Here is a 13,619-nt window from a genome sequence, read left to right as displayed (position 1 = left end):
AGTCTCCCAGGGCAACCATTCTCCCAAATTTCTCCCGATTTCCACCCGGACAACAATATTGGGGGCGTGCCTTAAAGGCACTGCCTTTAGCGTCGTCACGTCTGCTTTTCCAGCATGCCGGCCCCTGTCACATGATATATGCGGCTCCTACACACACATAAGTGAATGCAAGGCATACTTGATCAACAGCCATACAGGTCACACTGAGGGTGGCCGCATAAACAACTTTAACCTTGTTAAAAATATGCGCCACACTGTGAAACCACACCAAACAAGAATGACAAACACATTTCAGGAGAACATCCGCACCGTAACACAACATAAACACAACAGAACAAATACCCAGAACCCCTTGCAGCACTAACTCTTACGGGACGCTACAATATACCCCCCCCCCGCTACCACCAAACCCTGCCCACCTGAGCCCCGACATTAATGAACTAGCATCCCAGAAAAGATGCCAAGTATCTGTCTTGGGCACATCAGATTAGATCAGTGTGTCGCAAACAGAGCAGTAAAAAGGCCTGAATGGTTGATTTATTCATTGTTATTTTATTTTGAAATGTATTAGCCTGTGGAAAAAGTTAATGTTGATATTTACCTCAGAAGGCTGCAAATAGAAAAGAGGCATTACATTTTTTATTTAAATCTTATTTAATATACCATTGATGTTTTTTCGTTTGTTTTTTGAAAATTGATTTTGCACTATTAAGTTATATAAGCGTTGCTTGTTCCATATTCAGTGTTAAAGCAAATCAGTGTAGCAAACTGAGCAATAATTAACGTTTTATTCATGCACCTGCTCTTGCTACTTCAAGTCTTGAATGTTTCATTCATTCATTATTGTTATTTTATTTTCAAATGTATTATTAGCTTGTGGAAAAAGTTTATTTTGATATTTACCTCAGAAGGCTGCAAATAGAAAAGAGGCATTCAATTTTTATTTACATTTTATTTGATATGCCATTGATATTTTTGAATTATTATTATTATTATTATTTGAAACTCGATTTTGCATGTCACTATAAAGTTATATAAGCCTTGCTTGTTCAATACTCAATGCAAAACTTGTTTGGGTCCCTATTAAAAGGTTAATTTGTTCAACCTTTGCCCGCGGTTTTAAATTTTGGCCCACTCTGTATTTGAGTATGACACCACTGATCTAGACTATATTTGACCATTCTTACTCTGATATGCTCGGATGAGAGGTGAACACCTTCTAAGACAAACTGAACAGTCCAGCTGTGATCAGTTGAATGTCCTGAAATATAATACCCTAAAGAACGACAGCATGCATAGAAATCTTCTCTAACCTTTAGTTATCCTCTTGCCGCCCCAGCAACCGTGACAGAAACTTGGGGTTGCAGGTTCGCTGCCCGCCTCTTGCCACCCAAATCACTGTCGTTGTGTCCTTGGGCAGGACACCCTTGCCCCCAGTGCCGCTCACACTGGTGAATGAATTATAGGTGGTGGTCGGAGGGGCCGTAGGCGCAAACTGGCAGCCACGCTTCCATCAGTCTACCCCAGGGCAGCTGTGGCTACAAATAAAGTTAAAAAGTTAAAGTTAAAGTTAAAGTTAAAGTACCAATGATTGTCACACACACACTAGGTGTGGCGAAATTATTCTCTGCATTTGACCCATCACCCTTGATCACCCCCTGGGAGGTGAGGGGAGCAGTGGGCAGCAGCGGTGGCCGCGCCCGGGAATCATTTTTGGTGATTTAACCCCCAATTCCAACCCTTGATGCTGAGTGACAAGCAGGGAGGTAATGGGTCCCATTTTTATAGTCTTTGGTATGACTCGGCCGGGGTTTGAACCCACAACCTCCCGATCTCAGGGCGGACACTCTTACTACAAGGCCACAAATCTAATCCATTATTATTATTATTATTACCTTTGATCTAACATGCTAGATACAGTTTGATTACTTTGGAGACTGAATTTAAAGAGCAGCTAATCAAATTATTGAGGTTAACTTGCAAGTATATCCACTGGCTGTGATGTAATGTATTTGAACAACAAGCAAAAGTCATTGATTCTTCAAACTGCACAAATTGTCCTCCCCCATCAGGCACAAGACATTAAAACAACGTTGAAAAATTGTTGACTTAGGTCCTGACGTTGAGCAACTCAAACATAACGTTGGCGACATTATTCAAGGTCAGGTTGTGACGTTGACTTGACATTGAAATTTGGTTATTTCCTAACCAATAACGTGGATCCAACGTTAGACATCAACGTTGTCTCAATTTACTAATACAAATATTTCGCTACGTTGTTTAGAAGTAAATAAAAAACATATATGCATAATAAACGTTGTATCAATGTCTTGTGCCTGCTGGGCCGTGTCTTGCGTAACTTTGGGTAGCTGGCGTGCTTGCTCAGGTGTGTACACAGTGTGTGTGCAGCCTTTGAGGATAACAGCGCTTAAGTAACCCTCCATACAAAGTAATCTTTGTATGGAGTAAAAACTAAAGAATAAGGAAATTAATGTGGCCTCCTTTTTGAAACCGTATCAATGCAAATTATATCAAAGCAAGAAATTATACTGTGTACACCATATCACTATAATATTGGATTTTCATCTTACAGTAAAGATAAATGTTATGTTTTCCAGGGTGTTGACATTAATCAAGAAGTTCCGCCTTGGTTTCCATGATGTTGAAGTGCTTCCTGACCTCCATCAAAAACCTCAGCTTAGAAAGTAAGCATGTTGACCACATGAGAAAAATGATTGCATATTATTACAACAAACAAACCCTGTTTCCATATGAGTTGGGAAATTGTGTTAGATGTAAATATAAACGGAATACAATGATTTGCAAATCATTTTCAACCCATATTCAGTTGAATATGCTACAAAGACAACATATTTGATGTTCAAACTCATAAACTTTTTTTTTTTTTTTTTGCAAATAATCATTAACTTTAGAATTTGATGCCAGCAACACGTGACAAAGAAGTTGGGAAAGGTGGCAATAAATACTGATAAAGTTGAGGAATGCTCATCAAACACTTATTTGGAACATCCCACAGGTGTGCAGGCTAATTGGGAACAGGTGGGTGCCATGATTGGGTATAAAAACAGCTTCCCAAAAAATGCTCAGTCTTTCACAAGAAAGGATGGAGCGAGGTACACCCCTTTGTCCACAACTGCGTGAGCAAATAGACAAACAGTTTAAGAACAATGTTTCTCAAAGTGCAATTGCAAGAAATTTAGGGATTTCAACATCTACGGTCCATAATATCATCAAAAGGTTCAGAGAATCTGGAGAAATCACTCCACGTAAGCGGCATGGCCGGAAACCAACATTGAATGACCGTGACCTTCGATCCCTCAGACGGCACTGTATCAAAAAACAACATCAATCTCTAAAGGATATCACCACATGGGCTCAGGAACACTTCAGAAAACCACTGTCACTAAATACAGTTTGCCGCTACATCTGTAAGTGCAAGTTAAAGTTCTACTATGCAAAGCGAAAGCCATTTATCAACAACATCCAGAAACGCCGCCGGCTTCTCTGGGCCCGAGATCATCTAAGATGGACTGATGCAAAATGGAAAAGTGTTCTGTGGTCTGACGAGTCCACATTTCAAATTGTTTTTGGAAATATTCGACATCGTGTCATCCGGACCAAAGGGGAAGCGAACCATCCAGACTGTTATCGACGCAAAGTTCAAAAGCCAGCATCTGTGATGATATGGGGTTGCATTAGTGCCCAAGGCATGGGTAACTTACACATCTGTGAAGGCACCATTAATGCTGAAAGGTACATACAGGTTTCGGAACAACATAAGCTTTCATCTAAGCGCCGTCTTTTTCATGGACGCCCCTGCTTATTTCAGCAAGCTAATGCCAAACCACATTCAGCACGTGTTACAACAGCGTGTCTTCGTAAAAAAAGAGTGCGGGTACTTTCCTGGCCCGCCTGCAGTCTAGACCTGTCTCCCAATCGAAAATGTGTGGTGCATTATGAAGCGTAAAATACGACAGCGGAGAGCCCGGACTGTTGAACGACTGAAGCTCTACATAAAACAAGAATGGGAAAGAATTCCACTTTCAAAGCTTCAACAATTAGTTTCCTCAGTTCCCAATCGTTTATTGAGTGTTGTTAAAAGAAAAGGCCATGTAACACAGTGGTGAACATGCCCTTTCCCAACTACTTTGGCACGTGTTGCAGACATGAAATTCTAAGTTAATTATTATTTGCAAAAAAAAATAAAGTTTGAACAGCAAATATCTTGTCTTTGTAGTGCATTCAATTGAATATAGGTTGAAAAGGATTTGCAAATCATTGTATTCCGTTTATATTTACATCCAACACAATTTCCCAACTCATATGGAAACGGGGTTTGTAGAAATTAGTACATTCAGGTATTCATCTCATAGTTTTTGTTGTCAATCTTTGATTGTTCCCAGCATTCACCACTTTGACAATATGCTGAGTTCCTTCAAGCGGGATACCAAACCACAGAGTGAAAGTGATTCTGATCCATCAAGAGAACAGACAGAACCCTGGGAGATCACAGAGCAGGATCTGGAGAGAAACAAGGCCAAGGTATAAAACGCACACACATTTTAAAAAAAAGACAAATGAAGCTAGATTACTCAGAAATGTTTCCTTATAGCTGTCAAAAAGTACATTTGTGGCCATTTACACCAAAATTACTGTGGTACCTGGACTGACCGTACGAGTACCCCAGCTTACCAGTTATTTTGGATAAGAGCTGCTAATTGTTATGCTTTAGTTTTGCAAGCAAAAGATGTGTGTTAAGAGCTTTCACAACGCCAGTTGGCGTAACAAAGGCCACAGTGAACCCTTTAACATCACATTCAGTCTATAGCTTGCAAGAAAAAAGAAAAAAAAATTCAATCATGTGTGTGTGAAGAAAGTGAGTGTGAAGAAAAATGCTGAAAATTAGAAGTGTATGATGTTCATTGAAATAACAAAAAAAATCATCAAAAACCGTGATAAATGTTTGTGTTTACTTTGTGAGGTAGTAGGGTTGTACGGTATACCGGTATTATCCACCCATCCATCCATCTTCTTCCGCTTATCCGAGGTCGGGTCGCGGGGGCAGCAGCTTAAGCAGGGAAGCCCAGACTTCCCTCTCCCCAGCCACTTCGTCCAGCTCCTCCCGGGGGATCCCGAGGCGTTCCCAGGCCAGCCGGGAGAGATAGTCTTCCCAGCGTGTCCTGGGTCTTCCCCGTGGCCTCCTACCGGTCGGACGTGCCCGAAACACCTTCCTAGGGAGGCGTTCGGGTGGCATCCTGACCAGATGCCCGAACCACCTCATCTGGCTCCTCTCGATGTGGAGGAGCAGCGGCTTTACTTTGAGCTCCCCCCGAATGACAGAGCTTCTCACCCTATCTCTAAGGGAGAGCCCCGCCACTCGGCGGAGGAAACTCATTTCGGCCGCTTGTACCCGTGATCTTGTCCTTTCGGTCATGACCCAAAGCTCATGACCATAGGTGAGGATGGGAACGTAGATCGACCGGTAAATCGAGAGCTTTGCCTTCCGGCTCAGCTCCTTCTTCACCACAACGGATCGATACAGCGTCCGCATTACTGAAGACGCCACACCTATCCGCCTGTCGATCTCACGATCCACTCTTCCCCCACTCGTGAACAAGACTCCGAGGTACTTGAACTCCTCCACTTGGGGCAAGATCTCCTCCCCAACCCGGAGATGGCACTCCACCCTTTTCCGGGAGAGAACCATAGACTCGGACTTGGAGGTGCTGATTCCCATCCCAGTCGCTTCACACTCGGCTGCGAACCGATCCAGTGAGAGCTGAACATCTTGGCCGGAGTAAGCCATCAGGACCACATCATCTGCAAATAGCAGTGACCTAATCCTGCAGCCACCAAACCAGATCCCCTCAACGCCCTGACTGCGCCTAGAAATTCTGTCCATAAAGGTTATGAACAGAATCGGTGACAAAGGGCAGCCTTGGCGGAGTCCAACCCTCACTGGAAACGTGTCCGACTTACTGCCGGCAATGCGGACCAAGCTCTGACACTGATTATACAGGGAGCGAACTGCCACAATAAGACAGTCCGTTACCCCATACTCTCTGAGCACTCCCCACAGGACTTCCCGGGGTACACGGTCGAATGCCTTCTCCAAGTCCACAAAGCACATGTAGACTGGTTGGGCAAACTCCCATGCACCCTCAAGGACCCTGCCGAGAGTATAGAGCTGGTCCACAGTTCCACGACCAGGACGAAAACCACACTGTTCCTCCTGAATCCGAAGTTAGACTATCCGGCGTAGCCTCCTCTCCAGTACACCTGAATAGACCTTACCGGGAAGGCTGAGGAGTGTGATCCCACGATAGTTGGAACACACCCTCCGGTTCCCCTTCTTAAAGAGAGGAACCACCACCCCGGTCTGCCAATCCAGAGGTACCGCCCCCGATGTCCACGCGATGTTGCAGAGTCTTGTCAACCAAGACAGCCCCACAACATCCAGAGCCTTAAGGAACTCCGGGCGGATCTCATCCACCCCCGGGGCCTTGCCACCGAGGAGCTTTTTAACTACCTTGGCAACCTCAGCCCCAGAAATAGGAGAGCCCACCACAGATTCCCCAGGCCCTGCTTCCTTATAGGAAGACGTGCTGGTAGGATTGAGGAGGTCTTCGAAGTATTCCCTCCACCGATCCACAACATCCGCAGTCGAGGTCAGCAGAGCACCATCCCCACCATACACGGTGTTGACACTGCACTGCTTCCCCTTCCTGAGGCGGCGGATGGTGGTCCAGAATTGCTTCGAAGCCGTCCGGAAGTCTTTTTCCATGGCCTCCCCGAACTCCTCCCATGTCCGAGTTTTTGCCTCCGCGACCGCTGAAGCCGCACACCGCTTGGCCTGTCGGTACCTGTCTGCTGCCTCAGGAGTCCCATGAGCCAAAAGAACCCGATAGGACTCCTTCTTCAGCCTGACGGCATCCCTCACCGCCGGCGTCCACCAACGGGTTCTAGGATTACCGCCACGACAGGCACCAACCACCTTGCGGCCACAGCTCCAATCGGCCGCCTCGACAATAGAGGTACGGAACATTGTCCACTCGGACTCAATGTCCAGCACCTCCCTCGTGACATGTTCAAAGTTCTTCCGGAGGTGGGAATTGAAACTCTCTCTGACAGGAGACTCTGCCAGGCGTTCCCAGCAAACCCTCACAATGCGTTTGGGCCTGCCAGGTCTGTCCGGCATCCTTCCCCACCATCGCAGCCAACTCACCACCAGGTGGTGATCGGTAGAAAGCTCCGCCCCTCTCTTCACCCGAGTGTCCAAAACATGAGGCCGCAAATCCGATGACACAACTACAAAGTCGATCATGGAACTGCGGCCTAGGGTGTCCTGGTGCCAAGTGCACATATGGACACCCTTATGTTTGAACATGGTGTTTGTTATCGACAATCTGTGACGAGCACAAAAGTCCAATAACAGAACACCACTCGGGTTCAGATCCGGGCGGCCATTCTTCCCAATCACACCTCTCCAGGTTTCACTGTCGCTGCCAACATGAGCGTTGAAGTCCCCCAGTAGAACGAGGGAATCACCCGGGGGAGCACTCTCCAGTACTCCCTCGAGTGAATCCAAAAAGGGTGGGTACTCTGAGCTGCTGTTTGGCGCGTAAACGCAAACAACAGTCAGGACCCGTCCCCCCACCCGAAGGCGGAGGGAAGCTACCCTCTCGTCCACCGGGTTGAACTCCAACGTGCAGGCTTTGAGCCGAGGGGCAACAAGAATTGCCACCCCAGCCCGTCGCCTCTCACTGCCGGCAACGCCAGAGTGGAAGACAGTCCAGCCCCTCTCAAGAGAAGTGGTTCCAGAGCCCCTGCTGTGCGTCGAAGTGAGTCAGACTATATCTAGTCGGAACTTCTCCACCTCACGCACTAGCTCAGGCTCCTTCCCCCCCAGCGAAGTGACGTTCCACGTCCCAAGAGCCAGCTTATGTAGCCGAGGATCGGACCGCCAAGTGCCCTGCCCTCGGCTGCCGCCCAGCTCACACTGCACCCGACCTCTATGGCCCCTGCTATGGGTGGTGAGCCCATTGGAGGGGGGACCCACGTTGCCTCTTCGGGCTGTGCCCGGCCGGGCCCCATGGGGACAGACCCGGCCACCAGGCGCTCGCCATCGTGCCCCACCTCCGGGCCTGGCTCCAGAGGGGGGCCCCGGTGACCCGCGTCCGGGCAAGGGAAATCTGGGTCCTTGGTTTGTGTTCTTCATCGAGGTCTTCGAGCTGCTCTTTGTCTTTTTTGTTATACCGGTATTAGTATACCGGTAATACCACGATACTAATGAATCATATTCGGTACTATACCGCCTCTAAAAAGTACCGGTCCGCCACTACAACCTTCTTCCATCCATCTATTTTCTACCGCTTGTCCCCTTCGGGGTCGCGGGGGGTGCTGGAGCCTATCTCAGCTGCATTCGGGCGGACGGCGTGGTACACCCTGGACAAGTCGCTGGCTCATCACAGGGCCAACACAGATAGACAGACAACATTCACACTCACATTCACACACTAGGGCCAATTTAGTGTTGCCATTCAACCTATCCCCAGGTGCATGTCTTTGAAGGTGGGAGGAAGCCGGAGTACCCGGAGGGAACCCACGCAGTCACAGAGAGAACATGCAAACCAGAGTTCTGTTAAGCAAAAATGTTTGGGAATCCGGGCGATGTCGGCATGTGCTTCGACAGTGTGTTCGTGTTTTGTGTGTGTGTGTGTGTGTGTGTGTGCTTGCAAGGGGGACCCTGACAGCTGACTGTAACTTTCAAAAAAGTATATCTAATCAATTGATAGACGCTACTTTATGTATGTATGTTCTATCAAATCAGGGATGTCAAACTCGTTGTTCATTGAGGGCCACATCGCAGTTATGGCTGCCATCAGAGGGCCGCTTGTAACAGCGAATAATGTATGAATATGCCCCTGGATATAATTATTAATTATATTAATTGTTTTAAGTAGACTGTCGATTTTACAGTAAAAACTTTACATTTACAACATTTTTATTGTTTTTTACAACATCATATTTTGAATGGAAAAACAGTAAAAGTTCCTTTTTTATTCTGGCAACTTAGCTGCCAGTTTTCCACCGTAAAAACAAATGTACAGTTTTTCTATTTACAGTAATACACCGTTAAAAACAAGATTTCACAGTAAAAATATGGCAGCTCAGTCAACAGAATTTTAACGGAAAAAATGGTAGATTTTTTTTAATTTACAGTGACATGCTGTAAAGAACACCGTAAAATGTATTGTCATTTTTATTAATTTGATGGGTAGTTTGCTGTAAATTCATAAGTCAAGCAGATATTTAAGTAGGCCTATTTGTCATGTCTGTGTGATCATGTTTTGTTTTAGTCATGTTCGGTTTTGTTTTTGGACTCTTTGTGCACTTTTGTTTGTTTTGTCACCATAGTAACCATTTAGTTTTCACCTGTCATGTCATGCACCTGTTTCACGTTTTGAGTCACGCACCTGTTTTCACTGATCATGCCACTGCCATTTAAGCCGGTCTGTTTCTGTTGTTCGTCCTGGTGACATTATCCTTTCATACCATGCTTCTTCTGACACCCCTGCTACCTGGTTTTGTCTTCATGCTACCATAGTTCCATGCCAAGTACGTTTTTGTTTATTGCTCATAGTTTCTGCCTTTGTGCAAGTTTTGTTTCATTAGTCAAGTTTGTTCTCCGCCATTGTGCGCGCCTTTTATTTGCTTCCTTTTTTGCGTCTGTTAGTGTTAAAATAAAAATATGTACTTACATTCACGCCTTGCCCGCGCCAACTTTCCTTTGAATTCCGGGAAAACAAAACACCCCAAAGTCCACGTATTGACACTATTTATTTTTATTTAGACAAAAAAATGTTTGGAAAGTAAACTGTAATATTTGTTGCAATAATGCAGGAGTCACCAACGCGGTGCCCGCGGGCACCAGGTAGCTCGTAAGGACCAGATGAGTAGCCCGCTGGCCTGTTCTAAAAATAGCTCAAATAGCAGCACTTACCAGTGAGCTGACTCTATTTTTTAAATTGTATTTATTTACTAGCAAGCTGGTCTCGCTTTGCTAGACATTTTTAATTCTAAGAGAGACAAAACTCAAATAGAATTTGAAAATCTTGACCTGATCTTCACTGACAAAGAAACAGATAACAGATTTGGTGTCCAGTTCAAAGTGTGAAATGATTTATTTAAAAATTTGAGAGTTGACTTTTGCATTTTACATGAGTTAGTATTTGTACAAACATGGTGCAAAGTAATTCATGATCTGTTAAAAAATGTTAGTGGCTAGCTAGTTAAAATGGGATATTGTGATTTCACAAGACTGTCTTAGAAGTGATCATTTGAAAATGTTCAATTTGAAAAATGTGCACTTAGAGAAAATATAAAAATAAAGTGTTGCATATTGATATTTATCTGTTTCTATATATATTTATTGTGAGAAATCGTTACGATGGTCAGTGTTTCCACAAAGATAAATATCATTAATTATTAATAATAACATAGAGTTAAAGGTAAATTGAGCAAATTGGCTATTTATTTATTTAAGTGTGTATCAAACTGATAGCCCTTTGCATTAATCAGTACCCAAGAAATAGCTCTTGGTTTCAAAAAGGTTGGTGACCCCTGCAATAATGGATACTATTAAAGTTTAGAAGGCATGCAATTTCAAGCAGTACATTTTTTTTTTCTGTCAAAACGAAAACAATCCATTACCTAGTGTGTGTGTGTGACAATAATTGGTACTTTAACTTTAACTTAATTTAACATTTAGTGAGAAAATATGAAGTACATTATTGACACATGTCATTTCCAGGTGTTTGCGGGCCAGATAAAATCATGTCCCGGGCTTGAGTTTGACACCTGTGTATTAAATAGTCACATAGTTCTATGATCACGGTCACACCTAACTCATACGCACTCAACGGCCCAAGATGTCCAAACGTGGCAATTCGCTCGCAGTTGCCTTGCATTTTTATGTCATGGTGGCATCCTTCGTCAGCTGTTTTAATTCACGCATGCAGAAACAAAGCAAGTAAATCATGAGCATTTTAAGTTTTTGGCATATGGTCTTTTTATCCTCATCTCAATCAATGTTTTCAGGTGTCTAATTCAAACAGTCAGAATAGATATGATAGTTTTATGGAAGTTTATTTTATTATGTGGGCTTTAGAGCTGCATGCAAGATTCAAATGCAATGTAATATTTCACCTTCTTGGGGCACGTAAGAACAATGTGAGTGTGAGAATAAGCGCAAGGACAGGTTTGACAGGGAAAGCCCAGAGTTAAAGGGGAACTGCACTTTTTGGGGAATTTTGTCTATTGTTCACAATCCCTATGAAAGACAAGAAGACAAAAGTAGTTTTTTTTTTGCATTCTAATTTGTAATAATCAGCCGCTTCTAGGTGGCTAGCAATGCAGCCAATGGGATCAATCCATTCTGCCCCAACATCACTTTGAAAATGCTTACAACAAACCGTCAACAATACTTCATTTAGGTTCCGTATCCTGTGTAACAACCAAGCTGTAGCGACATTGTTATGGAAAAAATGGAACACTGAGGAGCTCTTTTTTTTAGCGTAGTTACACATCGCCTTGCGACGGCATGCTACGGCATTAGCGATAGGACACCAATCTGTACTGACTGAAAAACGTGAACTATCATATTACAGTATCTGTAAAGTCAGTGGTGGCCCGTGCATTTCTCACCTATGCCTTCAGTGATGTCCTACTTAGTCCGACTTCACCTCTCAAAATACCGTAATTTATGTCACCACATGGACACGGCTGGAGATACTAAACAGATAACCACTTGCACGCTACTGGCCATTGAAGCCCTGCAACAGTCTACAAAACGGTGTATTTTTTGGCTTATTTAACATTCAATAAACCCGCTATAGCAATTAACACATATCTTACGTGGTACTGTCAAAATTAAAAGAATTGTATAAAACAAATGAAAAATACCAAAATATTTAAACTCACAATTTGTAGCACCCATCCGACACCGTATAAGCCAGTGGTACCATCGTAGTCGGTTGATTCGTATGAAAGTGGCGGGCATTTCCCCATTTCGCCGCCGGTGTTGTGCCAAAATGTGATTGCCTACCAAAGATGTATTTCCTTCGCGGGAGCGCGCACCGCTCGCTAAACCTGCATTGCTTGGCTTCGTCTGTCCACATCGGATTACTAGGTGTAAGACAAACAGTTTATCTTCGTGGTTATTGTACCGGAGAGTTTTCTGTGGCTTTCTATGGCTTGTATGGTTCCGGTGCCACTTCCTGTTTTTCGCAACTTTCACAGCGTTAGGCCATCTAGAAGGCCTTACTGACAACAACTCATGATCTGATTGGCTATCGCAATTGTCTATCACCTCTATGTATCCGTTCACTTACAGTGCAAAGAAGCCCGCATTGTTGATTCTGAAGGCTCCGGGCAGATTTGGTACAGCATGGCAACTAGGGCTGCAACTAACGATTAATTTAATAATCGATTAATCTGTCGATTATTACTTCGATTAATCGATTAATATTCGGATAAAAGAGACGAACTACATTTCTATCCTTCCCAGTATTTTATTGAAAAAACCCCAGCATACTGGCACCATGTTCTCAACATTGGGGATGCAGCATACACTAATAATACCACAGAAATGTAACTCATCAAATCAGAACTGGATCAGATATTGTACACGTTTCTGTTGTGAATAATAAAGGATTAATTTTAGGCTGCCTCTGAATAATAGCATGAAATATTCCAGCACCTTCATAACGTTTAGTTACACTAAAGCGTCACTCAAATCTAAATATATTTATATAGCTTTATCGGGCCCGGCTACATTGATCCATTATGAAACCAACCTGTAACTTACGTTTATTTCGAAATTGGTAACCGTGCGTTTCTCCGGAGACACATTATCAGCCCCGCGTTGCAACAAAGGCATAACGTTAACGTTACTCACAAAAAAGCTGAACTCATGAATGCCTGTTGCCACTATGGACTTAAAAAGTTACGTACTGTGAGTTCTTCCCTTCATCCATGGCTCCAACATGTTTCCTTTTCAGGTGCTCCTGAAGCAATGTTGTACTTCTGTGCCATTTTGCAGGAAACGGTCTTCTTTGAAGTCTTTAAAGTAAAGTGTTCCCACACTTTTGACGACTTAGGTCGTACACTTTTCTCCATTGAAGCAATAACCTCAAGATGCTTTTCCGCTGAACTATCGGTACTGTTTTCCTGCGCCATTTTTCGAATGTTTCTAGCAAAAGGAGGCGGCGTCGTCACGTGAGCTGTACATGACACATTATTGGCTAGCTTACCTCCACCTCATGTACTGTTTTTGTACTTATGTTGATTATTGTTTCTCAGCTGTTTGTAAATGTTGCAGTTTATAAATAAAGGTTTATAAAAAATAAATAAATAAATGGAAAAAAAAAAGAAGAAAAAAACCTCTGCGCATGCGCATAGTATAGTTCAAACGAATCGATGACTAAATTAATCGGCAACTATTTTTATAATCGATTTTAATCGATTTAATCAATTAGTTGTTGCAGCCCTAATGGCAACATAAGCTAGCTGAATTCTGACTGGATACAAACTCTAAA

At 43.7% G+C, this 13,619-nt stretch overlaps 1 protein-coding gene across 1 annotated transcript in view; it reads left to right on the top strand.

Moving 5' to 3' along the window:
* slc12a3 (solute carrier family 12 member 3) overlaps nt 1-13,619 on the top strand; it is a 152,449-nt gene that overhangs the window by 135,223 nt on the left and 3,607 nt on the right. Inside the window, exons 23-24 of the mRNA XM_061928125.1 lie at nt 2,619-2,705; nt 4,425-4,563. Of these exons, the coding sequence (XP_061784109.1) occupies nt 2,619-2,705; nt 4,425-4,563 (226 nt within the window). The remainder of the gene's footprint in view (nt 1-2,618; nt 2,706-4,424; nt 4,564-13,619) is intronic.

Source organism: Nerophis lumbriciformis, linkage group LG35 (genome assembly GCF_033978685.3).
Source record: "Nerophis lumbriciformis linkage group LG35, RoL_Nlum_v2.1, whole genome shotgun sequence".
NCBI classification, from domain to species: Eukaryota; Metazoa; Chordata; class Actinopteri; order Syngnathiformes; family Syngnathidae; genus Nerophis; species Nerophis lumbriciformis.
This window is presented reverse-complemented; position numbering and strand designations above follow the sequence as displayed.